The 18,905-nt window shown below is 39.9% G+C and overlaps 1 protein-coding gene across 3 annotated transcripts in view; it reads left to right on the top strand.

Moving 5' to 3' along the window:
* Positions 1-18,905, top strand: part of IMPG2 (interphotoreceptor matrix proteoglycan 2) — a 56,151-nt gene that overhangs the window by 17,389 nt on the left and 19,857 nt on the right. For all 3 annotated transcript variants that reach the window (XM_084522164.1, XM_084522163.1, XM_084522165.1), the window contains exons 4-8: positions 4,854-4,885; positions 4,996-5,019; positions 14,289-14,338; positions 14,763-14,854; positions 17,592-17,753. In XM_084522164.1, coding sequence (XP_084378290.1) covers positions 4,854-4,885; positions 4,996-5,019; positions 14,289-14,338; positions 14,763-14,854; positions 17,592-17,753 — 360 coding nt within the window. The remainder of the gene's footprint in view (positions 1-4,853; positions 4,886-4,995; positions 5,020-14,288; positions 14,339-14,762; positions 14,855-17,591; positions 17,754-18,905) is intronic.

Consider the following 18,905-nt stretch of genomic DNA (forward strand, 5'->3'; position numbering starts at 1 on the left):
AAATGGGGGGTCTGAGTTTTCATATGCAGCCTATTGTAGTAAATAGGATTAAGGGTGAGCCAGTTGTTGGTGCTTCCGTGGTGTCTTTTAACTGCTGGCGCCTGCTCACCAGGAGTGCAATCACGAGGTGGCCTGGGTGTGCGGTGAGCTCCCAAGCTAGGCTCCGCCAGTGCCCTGCCTTCACAGACAAGATGCTCAGCAGGACAACACAAACTTCTTTATCTTTAAGGCGTTAGGGTTGAGCAAAACACCAAACTGGTGTTTTTTTTTTGTTTGTTTTTTGTTTTTTTTTTTGTTTTTTTTTTTTACTTCTGTTTTCTTCTAGTATTTACAGACAGTGAAGTTTGTAATACAGCTTTGTCTGAAAGCCAAAAGGCAGACAGGAAAGCAACGAATCCCCTAAGCAGTGACAGGAGGCACTGAGCTGCTAAAGGTCAGCTCAGACAGCTCCTGGGCCAGGAAACAAACACTGCAGTTGTGTTGACTCAGCAGTGCATTTGTTCGGTATTGACTTTCCAGTCCATCAGCAGCCCTGTATGTTTCAGTCTGTGTTTGGAGCACCGACTAAATGCTCCTGGCTACCACAGCAAAACGCCTCCTTTAGCACACTGAAATGGGCACGTAGCAACAGCATCTGATCCTGCCTGGATTCTGAGCTGTGTTAAAGCCAGGAGGCAGCACCGCATTGATCCCAGTCATTTTTAACTGCTGTCTCCCAGTGCTGCAGTTTCTGACCTTCTCATGCAGTAGGTGGTTTTGTCTGTCTATGGTTTCTGTGAGGCAGAAAGACCTCTTCTGCTGTCTCTCCTCTGCCTGTTTGTGTTCTGCCTGATCCTCCTTGCTAACCATGTGTCTCTTACGGTTTAATCAAATGTCTTAATTAGTGTCCAGGATCTTTTTGATCACTGACTGAGATACAATAATATTTTTTTCTTTATATATTGTATCTCCATGTTCTTCTAAATCTGAAAAAAAGCAGATCTCTTCCGTTCTTTCAACACCCTTCCTTCCTCTCTCCCTGCCTGCTTAAGGATACAATTTTCCTCCATCGCCCTCCTTTGAGTGATTCTCTCATATTTCCTTCACCTTTTTCTTACCCTCACACTTACTGTTGTCCTATTCTCCTATTGACTTTGGCTCTTCTTGCATTGCAAAATGTAGGCTTATCTAACTTTTAAATAAAACAATGACAGCAAAACACAAAACTTCCCACATGTGCAAATTTATAAACCCTAGTTCTTTCTGCAAATTTTGCCTCATCTCCTTTCCACTTCTTAAACTCTGTAGTAAAAACTGTTTCTGTGTAAATTCTCTCTGTGGCCACTCTCATCTAGTTCCAGCATACATCTTGCTGTTCAGTCTCCCTTGACTGCTGACACAGTTCAGAAACTGTCAGCCGTGAGGTCTATGCTTATCTCTGCGTGCAGAGCTCAAAAACAATACTTCATCCTCATCAGCCTTGTCTGATCAGCTCCTTTCCTTTGCAAATCTGGAGTTGTTGTTTTCCCTGTTTTGCATCCTGTTTCTAGGTAGTGTTCCCGAAGACATGCTGAGGAATCATTTCTGTGCTGGGAGTTCACCTCTGCTGTGCAGTTGATTCCTCCTGGACAGACTGGACCTTTAGCTAGCTCCTGACACCTTACCATGGATCTTTAGCTTTCACTTCAAGTTGGATGTGGCTAAAACTACTTCTCTTCCACTAAGGCTTTCCAGCTCTCTCTGCTTTTGCTCACTGTAGACAATATTTTCTCATTATCTGTCAGGACTGTGTTGCAGAGTACTGCTATCCATTCTGCTCTTTCACACCAGCTTCAGTTCTGGACTTTATCTGCCTCCTTGAATCCCCAACTAATGCCTTGGCCTTGCCTCTGTGAGAGCACGATTCTGCATCACGCTGTGGGGAGGACCAGGGCAGGCAAAGAATCATTTCTTGGTATGACATTCCTAAGGCAAATGATGTGAACAGGTGGGTTAAATCAAAAATGCTTGCTACAGTCCTGCATAGATGGGATTAAACTAATATGAGATTATCAAAGATCTCCTTGACTCTTCCTCCACCCTTTTCTCCTGCCTGGAATTGCCTCCAAGAAAGATATCTTATCTCCTGTGCATAAGGTTTGCCTCTTAGGATCAGGCAAGAGTATCTGATACAGCTGCTTTTCTGCAGGTTCATAAGAGAAGCTCATCCATATGGTCAGTACTGCATGCGAGTTTATGCTAGTCTGTATTTAATGCTAGGGACTCTAAATAATTTTGTGATAGTTTTGCGTTAAATAAAACTAACTGCAGTGTGTTGAGAAGGGTAAGCACGAGTGCAACTGACACAAAACTCAGCTCCCAGCTTTAGAAGAATTGGTACATGTACGATTATGTTACAAGTGTCTCAGGAGAACTGATTTTATGCAAAGCATCTGCCAGAGGCAGCTTCACTGAGTAAAAGCCAAGCCTTCAAGCTGTGGTGTGGCTACCGCTGCTATGTGGAACTATTTATAGATGACTTCAAGTACTCGAAGGGTAGAGATGTTAATTAATCCCTGCAGATCCTTTTGCGGTAGGTAGGAGCATGTTTGTAACTTCATCTTGCAGATGATGGAACTGAGTCAGAGACGCGAGGTAATTTGGCAAAGGCTCTTCTGTACTAAGTGAGAAACCAAGCCCAAACCAGAACTCTGGAGCTCTTGGCTTCTAATTAGAGGGAAAAGGTGCCTATTTGCCTTAAAACTCAAGTGTATCAGTGCTTGCCCTCACCCCAGACTGGAATGCAAATTAGAGATTTAAGGGAGAGGAAGGCAATCACTACAACATGTTGCAGACTGTGCTAGTTTAGCCACAGGGGATGCTTCGTTTTCATTTGCACATTTCCAGCTGAAAACAAAACAAAACAAAAAAACACACCACCAACAACAAAAAAAAACACATACATTTAATGTTATACAAAAAGTCTTATGTTTCAGAGTGAGTATTGAAATAATATATTTTTTTTGAACTTACAGTAAACCATGAGATTTTACCTGTGACATAATTTGCAAGATGATAATCTCTCTAGAAGTTTTGTAGTGGCATATGGATTCTAATGGATGCCTGATATTTCATTGATCAACTCATCTCTAACTTACAGTTCATGCGTTTTCTTTGTTGTTTTCATAAAGCTGCACAGCACAGGTAGGAAGCAAATCTAAGGGTGACAATCTTTACCTTTATTTCTCAAACAAAGCTGTTGTTAAGTCCAATGGGAGATTTTGTCTGAGCAAGAATGACGAGAAGACAGGTCATTTAGTCATTTAAAGCATGTAATCCATCAAAGTTACTTTATTTCACAAAAGAGGTGATTTGCCATGGAGTGAATATTCTGTGTCCTGAATGAGATGAATTAAGGGATAATCCAGCCACATGAAGAGGCTGTCATTCGATTCATGCAGTATTAGGCTTTCCTAGTATACTACAAAACTGGGTGAGGACTGAAGAATTTGATGCTTTTTTTTTTTTTTTTTTAATATAGATGTGGAGACAAAATGTGTCATGTTTGTTATAAAATAATAATGAGGCATTTCAGGTTTGGTCAGTTCTTCTTACGATTTATCAGATAGAAGATTTTGCAATAGCAGGCTGTACTGGGTAGGTCCTGGGACCTGGGCTTGAGAAAGCTGGGTGCCACCAGTTCCTCAGGCAACCCCACAACAGAGTTTTGGCCAATTATACCCCTTGCTGGGGAGTCTCCTTGTTCTACAAAATGACAAAATGATCAGGGTTATACTGACCTCTGCTGTCAGTGGCCTTTGTGGCCTATGGAGCACAGCCATTGAGTACAGACTACCTGTTGGTATTAAAAAAATGGGGGACCCTAATAACTGGGTTTGGTTTTAGTAGCACTTAAGAACTGCATTTTTTAATGAACAAATACCTTTTACTAAAAAACTTGCTTCTTGTGTATACATTTCCAAAAGCTTGGAGAGAGGGAATCAGTCTCTCTTTTCCTTGCATATCCCAGTGCACTGAAGCTGAGTGCAGGCACCATGCATATTCCTTGAAAATACCAAAACTCCAGTAGATTTACTAGCCCTGCATTGATTGTGTAAAGAAAGCCAGCCCAATAAATCACCAAACAATCCATTTTCCCCAGAAAGCAGTGAGAAACACAAATTCTGTGTGGACAACGCTCATGTAAGTATTTTATGTTTTGTTTACATCGTTACAGCGTTAGGACACAGCATTGTTCCTCAGCAGCACTCTACACTGCAGAATGCTCAGGATCTCCTCCACTTCTTGTGGGGACCCCACAGAAACTCCTGTGACCTCTTTCTGGAATCAATTTCACCACTGCTATGAGGATTTTGGTGAAAAATTGTCAACTGTGTAGCCCTGCCTTAGCCTTTATACATCAATTTATGAAAAAATGTCACCCCTGTCACTTGTATAATCCTCACCAAAGTGTTCAGATTAATCCTACTACATTAATTTAAGCTGTAACTGTACTTAGAAAAAGATGGTTTTAAATCAATAGATGAGTAGCAGAAATAATGTATTTCTTAAGAGCTCTCACTGAAAAAGTTTTCATTCCTAGCCTCCATGGGGTTGAGAGAACATTGTTTCTGCAGGAAAATGTAGAAATGTAGTGCATCTTCTGACAAACCTAAAGCTCTTTACAGCGTCTGTTGCTGTGTTTCAGTTGTATCTTGGAAATGCATTTTATTTTCAGCAAAAGCTTCATTAATAAATTTTGAACCTAGCAAATGAATATAAAACAAAGAAAAAACCATTCTTACATCATAGAGGAGGAAAGAAACTGTATTTGACTTCTTCCTTCCACTTTTTGATTCTCAAATGTAATAAGGGTCTGTTTCTTTGTTTTCCAGAAACTGTCCTATACAAAGGAAGCAATGGCTGGGTGAGTATCTACATTTGTTTTGCGTTTTATTCTGTTTGGAGATAATAGCAGAGTTGATTGTGACATTTTGTAACCCCTTTCTCTTTTTTATTTTTTTTCTTTCTTGTCAGCTCCTGCAATGATTGGTCTTGTGGGTAAGTCATTCTCCCTTTTTAAATAGCCTCTTGGTCAGTCCTTTCTCCAGTTCTTGCTGCAGCTGGAGTTGATTAACGAACTGAAGATGAACAAAATTCACCTCTGTGCAAAAGGGCTTATAGAAAAGTATTCAGTATGTTGGAGGAATCCTGTCATGTATGTTAACTTCTCACAGGCTATCCTAGCAAGCTTGATGTGCTGAAAATAACTCAGTCAATCTGGGGCTTGTACTTTTGCTTAAGTATGTCATCACCTCGTTGGCAGTCAGGCGCGTGTGCAGGCTATTTACCTGAAGAGGTTTAGTGGGGAAAATCTATTTCAGGAAAGAGATGTGTCCCCAGTAATTGTGTTAGTGTTCTGGTTATCTTGTGAACCTTTTGTAAAGGTAGACCTTGTCACTGCTACAAAAAGCAAGAAAAAAGGGAATGTTTCTGAAATGCTTTTTCAGAAAACGTTTGAAAGAGGTGCTCTAAAAACACAAGGAAGTTGTCTGTGTGGGCTTTTCACATTTTTAAGAAGGGAATAAAAAGGAAAACTAGTCTGAATTTTGACTTGTTTTTACCAAAGCAAACCTGAACTTGAACTGTTATTTTTGTCTTTTTGAACTGGAAGGCAAACCAGTTCAAACTATTATTACTCCATTCTCAGAACTTAATCTAACTGGTTATTTTTAGAGCAACTCAAACCCAAACAACCTAGTGCTGAACTTGTCTGAAAAATAAGCAGCTTCAGTTCCCTGCTTTACAGACCCTGTGAAGCTATGACAAATGAGTAATTCATTTACTGGAAAGGGTAGTCACTTAACAGTTCTTAAAAAAACATCTGACATCCCAAAGTAATTATTCTTAAAATGATTTTTTTTAACCGCGATATTATAAATTAAAATTAATAACATAAGATGGTAAGGGCAAAGGCAATGCCTAAAAGATTTTTTTCTCTGTCCTATTAAGCTGAAGTTTCCTCTGACATGAGGACTCCCCTAAGCCCACTGGTCAATTGAGTAGTATAAATCTGTACAGAACTTGTTCCATTGAGAATGTAACATTGACCAAACTTGTATATGCTTTTTTTCTCAAAGAGAAAATAACAAAAATAAAAATCTTGTTCTTGTAAACTTAATGGGATGATTTCTTTCCCGTTAGCATCAGTTGTTCTCCAGACCGGCTCCTTAAGTGAATGGAACTACATCTCATTTATCAGTAAATCTGAATTCAGAGTTGCAGTTACCTCAATTTGAATGTTGGAGGCTCTGGAAAAAAAAAAAAAAAAAGAATTTGAAAAGCCATTATATCCCTCATTGTGATTGTTCAGGAAAACTAGTAAATGTAGAGCTATATGAGATCAATTAGTCAACACGAATATATCTAGAGTCATTACATGCACTGGGCTAAACATCCTAACCATGCAAAAAGACCAGCATTTGATTGAAAGGTGTGTTGGAGTGATTAATGTTGCTCTCATGTAAAAGCCATCCATCAAGTGCCTTGTGACAGACATTAAAGGGGCTCCAGCAAACAATTGGCAATTTTACCCAAATCAATTACTTGTGGAGCTATATTGCTTCTCTCTCAAAAATACTGCTTTTATCCAAATATATATAACTTCAGGTTGCTCATAGCTTTAGGATGGGATCTTTGTTATTGCTGCCAATTTAAACTTAAGTTTTGCTGTATCTTTTTCCTGTTAAAATTTTTGTTTGATTTGTGCTTGTATATGGTAGTTTCTATAGCACAGAGTGATAAAGGACAGAAATAGTGAGTTAGAAACAGGTAGGTGTACTCCAGATAATGGAGCATCAGAAAGAAATTGGTATAATTTAGTTTGGCAACGTTTTATATATAATTATATATATATAAAATAATATATATGTATAATATAGTGTATATATATAAATATTACATAAATATATTATATATATACATGTATATTATGCAATATTTATATATATACACTATATTATATATAATATTATCTATTTATATATATATATAAAATATATAATATAATATATATATATTATATAAAATATATATAATTCTAAGAGCATTCTGGACACCTCTGCACCATAAGGTTTAAGATGTCAAGTTTGTAAGCCAGGGTCATGCAAAAACGAAGCCATTATGGGCTGCCATGGGTAGAAGATACCTCAGGTATTCTCCATCAAGAGGAGTGAGGGAGTCATCTGAGCATCACCACCAGCCAACATACTACTTCCTGCAAAAATATGCTAGACCTTCCAGTACACATCAGAATATACTGAAAATTTTGAATTATTTTAATTTTTTAATTTTAAATTTAAATTTTTTTTATTTTTTTTTTCTGTAAGACATCAGAGTAAGTTTGCAACCCAGGATCACTCAGTCATGCATGGTGAGGGAAGTCTAGCCTCAAGTCCCTCCTGCACAGGAAGAAATGTGAGTGCAGTCCTGCTGTTTCCTGGGCAATGCAGTGATAAACTACCTGCCCATGGGCTTTTCTGCAGCAGATCTCATTGAGGCTGGGGTCTGACCTACATGTGCAGAGAGACTGGTCCTGCAGATGTGTGCAGGGCTGGACATTAAATTGAACCTGGCTGTCTCACAACCTGGCTGTGACATCACCGTCAGAATGGGGAATTGACCTGGTCTCATGTCTCAAGGGATGGAGGGCCTACCCTAAAGCACCAGTTTTCAGTATCTAGATGAAATGCTTGGATGAGGCTTGTATATTGCCAGGGACAACGGGCTTCCAGAAGATGCCTACAGTGGAAGAATAACAGAGGTCCTCTGATGAACTCATTTTTTTTTGAATTACTGTGTAGAAACAAGTACTAGTTTGGGGACCTAGATTTCAGTCTGTTTTCCCACTGATAAGAACATAGGAATTTTTGCAGTAGGATTGTTTTCTCTTCTAGAGCGTAGGTCAGGCACACAAGACTACAAAGAGTGTTTCCTTTTTATGAGCCTTGACCATGTTTTTTCTGTAAAAGAACTTTGGGTTCATTTCCTTAATTTAGAGCTGATCTGGAACTGAAGACAGGGCCTTGATATCTATCAGTTATTTTAGCTACACTGCCTTTCTAGATCAAAGTGTAACTGTGCTGAAAGCTATCATCAGCTGTAGAATTGAAGCTGTGACTTAAATAATTTAATATATCTCATAATATCCTACCATGATGTCAGTGCTGTGCCTCTGTCTAGGTGTCAAAAGCTGGTTTCAGCTAGTTAAATGCTAAGCTAGTTCCAGTGTAGCCTACAGGAAGGTGTCTTGTACTCGTGTGGTTCACTTCCCAGAATAACTCACAATCCAGCATTACTGACAATTACGTAACAGCAGGATGGGAGTTTGTTCCTGTAAGACTTGCACTTGCATCCACGTAGGTTAAACGCTTGGCTAGCCTGGCCTTTTAAGGAGTTGAGAGATTAAACTAAGTACCAGGGAGGAGAAAACCTCAAAGGAAAAGTAACATATGGGACACAATCTAGATTTGTATAGAGCAGCCCAATGGAAATCGTGGAGTCTTGCCTAGGTCGGAAATGTGGGAGCACTGCATCAGCAAAAGGCTTTTAATGATTTCTTTATTCATTAGGCCACTGTAACTTTGCATAATGGATTTTGCTGTGTTATAATATTGCAGGATGCCCTGTGAGAATAGGACAGTCAGGACAGTCTCATTCATGCAAAGTCAAAAGCTGGATCTTGAGAATCAACTGAAGGCAAAGGAGTAGCACAAAAAAGCTGCAGTAGAAAACCATACTTTTTATGTCAGGATGTTTCGTGAATGCTGTATGAATAATAACATAAGGAAGAAAATACAAGGAGTATGGGATAGTTGGAAAGGTTGAATGTAATAATGTGCTATTTTTCAGTTGCTCAGAAGTGGCTATTAATGTCAAATAAAATGAAATAAATGGAAACATTTGTCGTTTCTGAGGGGTACTTGCTGATTGTGGACTTAGTGAAATTAGGCATGATAAGTCATGTCCAGACCTCCTCCTTTCTGTCTGTGTTGTCTGATCTGAAATACATTGGCAAATTTAGGATCCATACTTCAATGGCAGTAGCAGCAATGGTTGATAGCATATCAACTCAAGTATTGAACCTTTTCCTCTAAGTGGGCTTCATGAAAGAAAAAGTGTTTGTCTTTCATGCCGGAATCATTTCAACTGCCTTCAGTGGGGTAGAAACATACTTGAACTCCTTTTCTGCCTGCATTCGGACTTGGCAACAATATTGCTTGTCTCAAAAATTTTTGAGCATCTGCACAGCTTTATCCTATGTGAAGATTTCCAGGCTGCTTCTCTGTAGTTGTGTATTTTCTTTTGTGCTCCCTACTGTCAGATAGCAATATGAAAGATTTGTCCTGCTTTAGTTAAAAACAAAAGAGGTAAAAATTAAAGAACAACCTAAATAAAAATTAAGATAAGTGCAAGTAGAATTTAAAAGAAAAGGAATCTAAATACAACGCTCAGTCTTCCATTCTATACTTAGATAAAAATACTTCTGAAACTGCATACTTACTTAGTTCAAGGACCTGCGATTAAAAGTTTTAAAAAGAAGAAAATCAGACCATGAAGTTATTTTTTCCCTTCTTTGAGCAAGGTTTTTCAATATAAGCATTGAAATAATAATGTTTAAGAAAATTAAATGCTTGACATAGCAAATCATAGCACTTTCAAATTGTTAAATAAGCTGATGAATATCTGTAACCTGTAGTATAGATCCGAAGATGGTACCTTCAGCAGTGGAGTTGAGGTGATAGTTAAGCCTGGAGGAAAAATATAGAGAAAAATGCAGAGACGATCATAACTAATACACTTAAAAATTTTTCATGAGGGAGAATGGTATTGCTGATGCACCATTTGACAGGTCCGGAGTGGTGCTTGTCCTTAATAACATGACATGGCTGCATATAAGGACTTTCTGAGGCTCTTCAATTGCTTGTGGGTCAACAAGACTCTTCTTTGGTGGACTTGGAAACTGCTGAGTCTTTTTGTGACATGACTAATGTCATGCAAAAGTTCTTGCAAGGGGATTTGAAAAGAGGCAATATAGGTTGTATCTGCATGCTGTGTTTGCTGTACTGAAATGTATGGGCTATCCATAAGCACCATTTGTTTCAAATCAACTTGAGATCCTTACAAGCAATGTCCTAAATTTGCCTAGATCCAGGTGTCTAGCACACCTGTGTGATCTGAAACTAGTCATTTCTGCCAACTAGCGAAATGTAGTGTGGTGTTGTGCATTTTGCTGGTTAGACATCTGCTTGTGCATATTCTCTCCTGCCTCTCCATACTTACATGTATATACGCTTGTATTTTGCTTACTGCTCAGCCAAGGTGGTCCAGAGCAACACTTATGCAGGTAGGACGATAGAAATTACATTTCATACCTATTTTTCTCAAATTCACCATAAGCTTTTGCTGGAATATAGTTCCTCAGTTGGTGTGGCTTGCTTGTTTAAAGTATGACCAAAAGTAAAGCCTGGGGATCAGTGTGTGTGCTGTGATAAGTATTTTGAGTGGCTTCCTAAGAGATAAGTAGTATTAGTGCCGTTTTTGAGGAGATTAATTAATTTGAAACATTAAAATGCTAAGGGGAAGTAGAAGGCAAAAAGAAAAAACAAATTAGTGCATAAAGTGAGGCTGGTTATAGCAGGGTTACTTAAAACAGTGAAAGTGGTAACTGTTAACATGACCAAATGCAGTTCTTGACTGGTCTTGCTTGATTAGATTGATTAGTGTTTTGTGGGGCTTTATTTAAGTCTTTGGCTTTTAATTTTCAGCCTGTTACGAGGCAGAAGTTTGCAAAAAACGGCTGGGCTTTGGAGGCCTGTATTTAAAAGCTCAGTAAGAATGTATTCTTTGGTGCTGACAAAGCATGTGACCTGTTACTGCTTTAGGTGATGGCTTTGCTACACTCTAAAAGATAAAGGCCATATTCTTCCCTGGATTTTTGTCACTTCCACAGTTGCTGAATGGCCCAGCTTTGTTGGTGGTTCCCAGCCCATGGCTAACCCAGCGCACAAGTTGGTGTGGCTGACCGACACGCTCACCTGCCTGAGCTTTGCTGCTGGGTGCACTGGAGCAGGCTGAGTTTTCCTGTTGAGCTTCTCTAAGTATCATTCAAGTCAGTGACTGGGAGAGTGCTCTGGGACCTTTGAAAATAGGAAAAATTTGTTATAATATGTCTAAAACCGGTAATCTACTCAGGAAGTAGTACGCTACTCTAGAACATTTCTTTTAGGCTTTTCCATTTACAAACTGTTCCTCTATCTGAAGTGTAATTTATACCACAGAATTCTCCCTGTTTTTTTCTTGCTTACTTTGAGGGTGTTTCGCTCAAAAACCAACTTTGTTAAAATTGATCTTGTGGTACATAAGCAGGTGAAATTATACTGGGTGGTCGCTGAGGGGCTGTGGTGCTCCTGTGTGAGGCAAGGCCGGGGCCATCCCGTGCCTCCCTGTGGAAAGGTGTTGTTTTAATGTCTGTCTGTTCCTCACTACCCATTTCTGTTGTAATTGGCATTAAGATGACTTAAGTTTCCCAAACCAAGTCAGTTTTGCTTGTATTGGCAACTGGCAAATGGTCTTCCTGTTTTTGTCTCAACCCGTGAGCTTTCTCATCTTGGTTTCCCGCCCAGTCTTGGTGAGGAAGGGGAGTGAGAAAATGGCTGAGTGGGCATTTGGCCCTTAGCCAGGCCTAACCCTGCATGAAGTTAGGTGCTCGCTTGGGTTAAACAGCCATTCAAGTCTCTTTGAGACAGCACGTGCATTGCAGAGAGCTGACAGGTATAACATGGTGGGATCTGTGCCTTCTGGGACAGGTCAGGAGAACCTGGAGGCCCCATGAATTGTACGAGGCACTGACCAACATGTGGGCAGCCGAATTGAGTCCTGTGAGCCTCAGGCCGAGCTCAGAACATGATTAGATCTGCCACAGCAAGTCAGGTTTCTGTCTGTCTGTTTCTGAAGAAAAGGGGGTTTATAAAAGCCTTAGCTGATGTGCTTATGTGAGTTTGAGCCCTTCAGTGGATCAGACCACCACAAGTCTTGTCACAGCATTATTTTACTGCACATCACTTTGCTTTTGTTGAGTTTTTATTCTGTAACCTTCGTTAGTTACATTAAGAGTCTGTGTTAAGTGAATTCCCAGTGTTTCACCTCTTCTGACAAGCAGTGGCATATTTATTTCTGAACGTATCGTCATTAAATACAATACACTAAAATGCTTTAATTACTGATGCTGTAAAATAAATAAAACTAGTATAGCTTATATATTACATAATCTAAAAGCTATTGTAATTTGTAAGAGTGGTGTGTCTTTCAGAGCTAAGTGAGTTGAACTGGAAAATATTTCATCAGACGAATGAAAATTAAGCAACAGTTTTGAATCTGGTTCTAATATGATAAATAAATAAGGAAACTCTAAAATTAAATCAGCATTCTTAAGAAAATGTAAATCCTTTTACTGATTACTTGTTGCTAGCAGAAAGCAACTGAGGTTTTCTGAATGAGTTACGTGTGACTGTACCTGTGATGGCAGCAGCAGAGAGAGTATGTTGTCTGAATTCTGCTTGCTTTCTAGTAAAATTTGCCTTACCATTCGTGAGAATCTCTCCACGAGTTCCTGAGGAATTGGTAGGGAGTTACCTTGTGCCTGGCTGAAAACAGGTAGCAGTGTCCACGAGATGGAAGCAGACACAAATAACTGGACATTTCAAAGCCTGCATAGAGCTCGTAGACTTTTGTTGTTTAAGCAAATATATGAAGGTACTGTTTAAACTCTTGAATCAGTATTTTCTGCTGTGTTCACCTGGAGATTATTTATTTTATTTTTCATTAATATTTTCTCATTGTTATGTAGATTTCACCCTGGCAGTTTAATTTTCTCTGAACTTGCTGTCGTTTGGCATTGGTAGTCATTATGTGCACACTAGCCTATGCCTCCTGGGAAAGGATGGGTGAAAAGTTTCTTGGTTTAAATAGAAAAATAAACCAGATTGATCTTAAATCTGTTTATTGTTAAGTGTTGCATGTCTGAGAGAGGCGGGGGGTGAAACAAAATTTGAGACGTGAATTCACTGTCATGTGTTTTGTCATATGCTCACGTCCAGGTATCTATCTCAGTATCTAACTTGTTTGTCTGGCTGGTGCTGGAACCCTTTGTTTTTTGGAGTTCTACAGAGACTCATTATAAATCCTGAACAAGGCAAAATACCCATCAACTTTGGTTTGAGTTTTGTTTGAAGGCAGACAGCAAGACCTAGTATGTGAATCAAAAACCTGGCAAGGCTAGGAAAGCACGGCTCTGTTAATATAAGCACTTGCATACATTACAGTGAAGACTACTTGCTGCCATGTTTATTTTATAGTAGAGTATGTCCACAAATAACAGAAAGAGTTCCTGTAGAAATGGGAGAAATATCTCAGTGCAGTGAACTTTGATGATTTTTGGAGTTCTGAATTTAGCGTTTGATTTCTCTGCAGCACTGAAGTTTCCTATCTCACATATTGGGCAGTATATACTGAAAATATAACAAACCTTAAAAATCATTTTTAATTTATTCAGGAAAGACTCCTTGCTGACAGTGTGTGTCTCCTGTTCCTGGTAACTTGACTCAGGGCTCACAGAATTGGCTCCAAGGAGCTTGGGTTTACTGTTAGAGCCATGTCAGAGCTGTTGTTTTTTCCTCAGGCTAACAGTCTACATTTGATTTTTATTTGAAATGTTTTTCTTTTTCACATTTAGCCTGGCATTGTTTTATATGTGTGTGAATGTAGTAATTGGATGATAATAATAATTGGAAACTGATGCTTTTGAAGTTTTCCAAATGAGCAGGGTAAAACTCATGATGGCCCAACCTTGTTGCAGTGATTTCAGTACAGCTAGGATGTTTTGGGGCGCTGTAGGGTACTTTTAAAACTGGGGGGTTTATAGAACATTACAGGTATCTTTTTGCTGTATCTCTGTGGTCTTTGCATTTACTTCATTTACAGAACCACTAGAAGGCCAAATGTATACTTTTGGAGGGGACTCCGAGTCACTTGGAATGAAAGGAAGTTTGCATCCCCAGAGATGCACATGACCCGGTATCTGAGTTGCAAAAGAAAGCTAAAATACTGCAAAGCCTAATTTTTATGAAGTTATCAGCAAAGTAGTACCATGAGAAACTTCTACTGCCAACGTGCTTTTTTGGTGTTACAGCAGAATCACAGGGAAATAAAAAACGAATGGATCTATCTTACAATGTCCAACTTCAATTTTTGGTTTTACTTTTATTTAACAGGAGTGGGACTCCAACTCCAGCTTCGGATGCTGATGTTACCACGCTGAGAGGTCAGTTTTCAGCTAAATTATGTCAAGACTGATTACTTGAAAATGGACCAACCTGATGGCTTGTGGATTTGAGAGCTGTGAATTCTTCCATCTCCAAATAATGCTGTTTGTGATCTGGTGATCAGGTTATATGTTGCTGTTATTTTGTCATGAAATTAATTGAAAATGCTACTTGAGAAATTACTTCTGTGCAGTTTTTACTGCACTTACTTCATGTTCCCCAGAATACATTCTCTTAGAACATTAGCATTTGATTCTGACTAGCATATTTGATGCTTTTTCTGAGGCTCTTCAGGTGTTTTCTGTGGTATTTCTGTCATGATGATGGGAATCAAGTGTTACTGTCAGCTTACACTTGCTGAACTCGTGCGTATCTACGTGTACATGAGAAAAAAATAATACTACTGCTCTCTTGCAAACTCAGATGCAGCTGCCAACGTTCCTCCCCCTCATGAGGTGTCCATTGAGAGTCCTGCAGGTGGTACCATCCCTGAAACTGAAGACGCAGACACAACTGTGAGTGCTTGTATTAAGATTTCATAAAAGCAGGGCATGAGCCTTAGAAACTTTTAAATAATTTCCTAGGTAGGTGTTCTTTCATTTGCAGTGGCTTTGCAGTGTAGCTTCCCCCTCAATGAGAGAGCAAATCAGCTGAGCTGTCAAATGAAGATTTTGATAGTGATGTAGAACTAGACAGTGAATGTCTAGGGCTTTTGAAAGCTCCATGAAGAATGTGAATTGTTGTTATTCCTATGGAAACACAATGCCCCTTAAATTGCTGCCCTAGTGTTAGAAGGGTCCGAGTGGTACAGTTGCTAAGGCAGCAGAGGTAGCTTGGATAGCCTGGAAGATTCCTTCTGATTCCCTGCTTCTTCTCCCCTGCTGACATAGATGAATTTTTATTTATTGTCTTACAGTCACCCTCGCCTTGATACCTAAAACAAAACTCTAACACAGGGAAGCCTAGAGCAAGTACTTGAAGTGCCTCTGTAAAAGCGAGCTGGCTTTCAAAAGTGCTGACCACCAAATAGGTCCCAGGGAAGTATTTGCTTCCAGGAGACAGCTCCTCGGGATTAAAACTTAAGCCCAAACTCTAGATTCCAACTGCGATATTTGTCAGCCTACATGCCCCCTGAAGAAAATTTTTCAAACGAATAGTATGCATCAGCTGGCACTTTTTTTTTTATGTAAGTGTGAAACTCTCACTGGATTTAGTGATAAGCTTACAAAACTGCACATGCTGCATATAAGTAGAAGCTGATTTATGGTACTGAGTTTAACTGTGCACTGTTCTGTAACCTAGCACAGCCATGACACGAAGCTGGGCCAAACTCTGTGCTTTTTGCTAGAGCTTTCACAGCTGACTGCTGAGATCTGATATTGTGATTCCAGGAATAAACACTGAGTATGAAATAGGCAGACAGCTTCTGACTCAAGTCCAGGGTCTGATTTTATATTTATGTACCACAAACGAGTGGTTTGGTCCCATGTACACCATTATTTTTTTTTTTGAAACAGAACTGCCTGAGCAGAGAGTAAGACCACTCAGTAAATCAGAAAGAACCCAGAATTTGATTGCTGCTGCCTACAGTGTTTTCACTCTCTACAGTTACCTCACACCTCATCATTGCTCTGAACAGCCAAAATGCACTGCAGGTTACAAGACCAAGAGCGAGCAAAGCTCATCTTCTGCACTCACGTGTTGACTGGATTTTTGTTTCTGAGGGACTGATAAATGATTCAAACTACGTGGAGTTGCAAACAGTCATGTAGGAGCAGCAGATACATGCAAGCTGATTATATATTTGCCAAATAGTAACCAGCTTTAAGCAGGGTGCCAATCATTCTGGTTCTTAACGAAGTTGATTAGTCAAAAAAGGGTGTGGGGAAGAAGAGAATTTAAGTAAAACTTAAACTTTACTTAAGTAAGTAAGTAAGTAAATAAATAAATAAATAAAATTGGAGGGGCCCTAAATGGTATACAAGTTGCTCACAGGTGGCAGCTAAATTTTGTGGAGCTCCATTTCAGACTCCATACATAATACAGACTGCAGTTTTGCTGAAAAAGTGTGTTTTGCTGGCTCATTTTTTTTCCTTTTTTAATAGGGAAAAAGCAACAGTTGCATGTAAATAGCCAAAGACATTCTTGTTAACTTACACCAGCCTTCCCTCTCAAATTGCAAATTCCAAATTTTTGTTCTAGAATAAAGCCATGAAACAAGATCTGTTTTTTCTTGCCTTTCAGTACACCACAAAAATATAGTATCCTGGTTGTAAAATGCCAGGGAACTAAGCAGGAAATGCTCTTCCTGTGTTGCTCACTGACTGAAGTTAGATGAAAATTGGACTGGAATTCACTGCTGCTCGCAGCAGCCGTGGCAGTTGCCAAAGCTGAACATCCCAGGGTGTTTGTACACCCTGGACATGTGGAATGTAGAACTTGGCAGAGGTTCATCTTCCAAGTGGGACAGGAAACAGGAACCTTGTGATAAACAGGTACATTTTGGTTAAGTCAGCCCCCTGCTGATTAGGCTCAGGTGACCTGTTGGTGTATCCACATTCACACTTGAAATTGCCTGACGAATGTCCCACCCAGCTGATTTTCTGTTTGTAACTCCATTCAACTAGATAACCTTGCACTTAGATGTGCAAAGGGAGAACAGCACTAACAGCAACATGAGAATACTATAAAATTGTCTTGCTCACTAGGTTGTCTCATTAGTTGGCATCTCTGTGCCTGAGGCTCCCTGAGCACTCCATTCCAGCGTAAGGCAAAAGGTGTGCTGGGGACTCAAGGAAACATGCTGTGCTTTGGATGGCAGTTCCCACATCATTAAAAAAATTCATCAGGCTATCTGTTTGGCCCACCAGTCATCCCCCAGTGTGTTGCTGTCCTTATAGCATTTATGGAGGAAGCTCAGGGTTTTTGCCACATCATGGGCCAGAGTAAACTCCAGGTCTGCAGCGGCTGGAGAAGTTCCTGGCCCGCGTAAAAGAGGATGTTTGGACCCAGGCTGAGTAATGGAGTGTGCTGACTGCTGACAGGACCATTTCTACATGCAAATATATCTGGGGATGCTTTCTACATGGAGTAAATCCAGGATAGGTAGGAATCTGGTCTGCTGGTCTGCAGTGAGTAAAGTGGATTTATTTCTTCAGGAAAAAAAAAAAAAAAAAAAAGAACAGACGGAAAAAGTCACTAAATCATCTCTTGTTTTCTCCCTTCTCTCCTTTTCCTCTCCTTTTCTTCCAGATCAATAATGAGATAAAGAAGGAGGATAAGAATCTCATGAGGCCTGTAACTGAGCGGATGATTGAGTTCAGCATTGTGATCGTTGGAGAGAAGTACAGCGAGGAGCTGAGTGACCCAGACACTGTGAAGCGTCAGCTGCTCTCTGAACAATTTGTTTCTCAGGTGACTTACCTCTTTCTTTTTACTCTCTTTATTTTTTACTCTCTTTGTCTCTTTCTTTTTACTCTCTCTGCAAAGCAATAGTAGCACCTGTACCAGGACTGCTCTGCAGAACCAGCTTAGGGCTTTTGTTGCTTGAGGCAGGCTGGAAAATATTCACTGTGAGAACACCCTCTTTTGTTTGACATGCTGCCTTTTTGAGATAGTGGGGCTCTGTGCAACATACCAGTTGCCAATGAATCCAGTTTTCTTACTGTGTTTCTTAAGAAATAGCCTGCTATCGGTTTTTGCAAAGGTAGACATATGGTTTTGGGGAGATGAGAAAATTATGCTAAGCTCCTGCATATTTACTCAAGGAAGAGACCTTTCTGAGGCACTTCCCCTGCTCCTGCCCCTTTCTGCTCGTATTTATTTTGCCTTATGTTAGCAGAAGAAACTAAGCCAGGTGTTATTAATAAATGAAAGAAAATTGCTCTTAGTTTAGTTCTTTTAAAGACTTGCTTTTACCAGGGCTAACTTTGGCCTTACCATCCTTGCAGAACTTTTAAGTTTCTCTCCCTATCAGCGTTACAGCAGTAGAGGTTTAAAAGTCACAAAGAAGTCACAAGTTTCTTGTTTGTCTTTTGGTGCAACTCCGTCAGTTCTTAAAGTTCTGGGTCTTAAAACTCTTTAATTTTTAAGATGTATTTAACATCTCTCTGGTGACCAGTCTGTCTAGATATTTTTCAGAGCTTTTTCATCTTGTTTAGTTTTGAATTCTTCCATAATGTTGTTGCTTTTAAACCGGGGAGTGAAAAAGATTATTTGAAGGTGTTGGCAAATCAGGCTGCCCACACTCTCCCAAAAGGCAGGACGTGAATCAGCAGCAGTTCAGAACCATCAGCCTAAGCTGGGGCAGTGCTGGAAGGCAGCTCTGGCAGGTCAGGTACAGCGCAGCGTCGCGTGCAGGGCAGGCAGAAGGCATTCAGGTCTGTCAGCATCTGCTCATGTGCGCATGGCTTGGGTTTCCTGCAGGAGCTGAGCACTTCAGTGGGATTTAGGAAATCTTGGTGGTTACACAGTGTCCAGATTTCTGATTGTAGAAGAGACTCCAGCTTCAAGCAAGAGCATCTGTCTGTGCAGAGTAGGTGACAGGTGGGGAAGTCACAAACAACA

The sequence above is a fragment of the Aythya ferina genome (assembly GCF_964211825.1).
Source record: "Aythya ferina genome assembly, chromosome: 1".
NCBI lineage: Eukaryota > Metazoa > Chordata > Aves > Anseriformes > Anatidae > Aythya > Aythya ferina.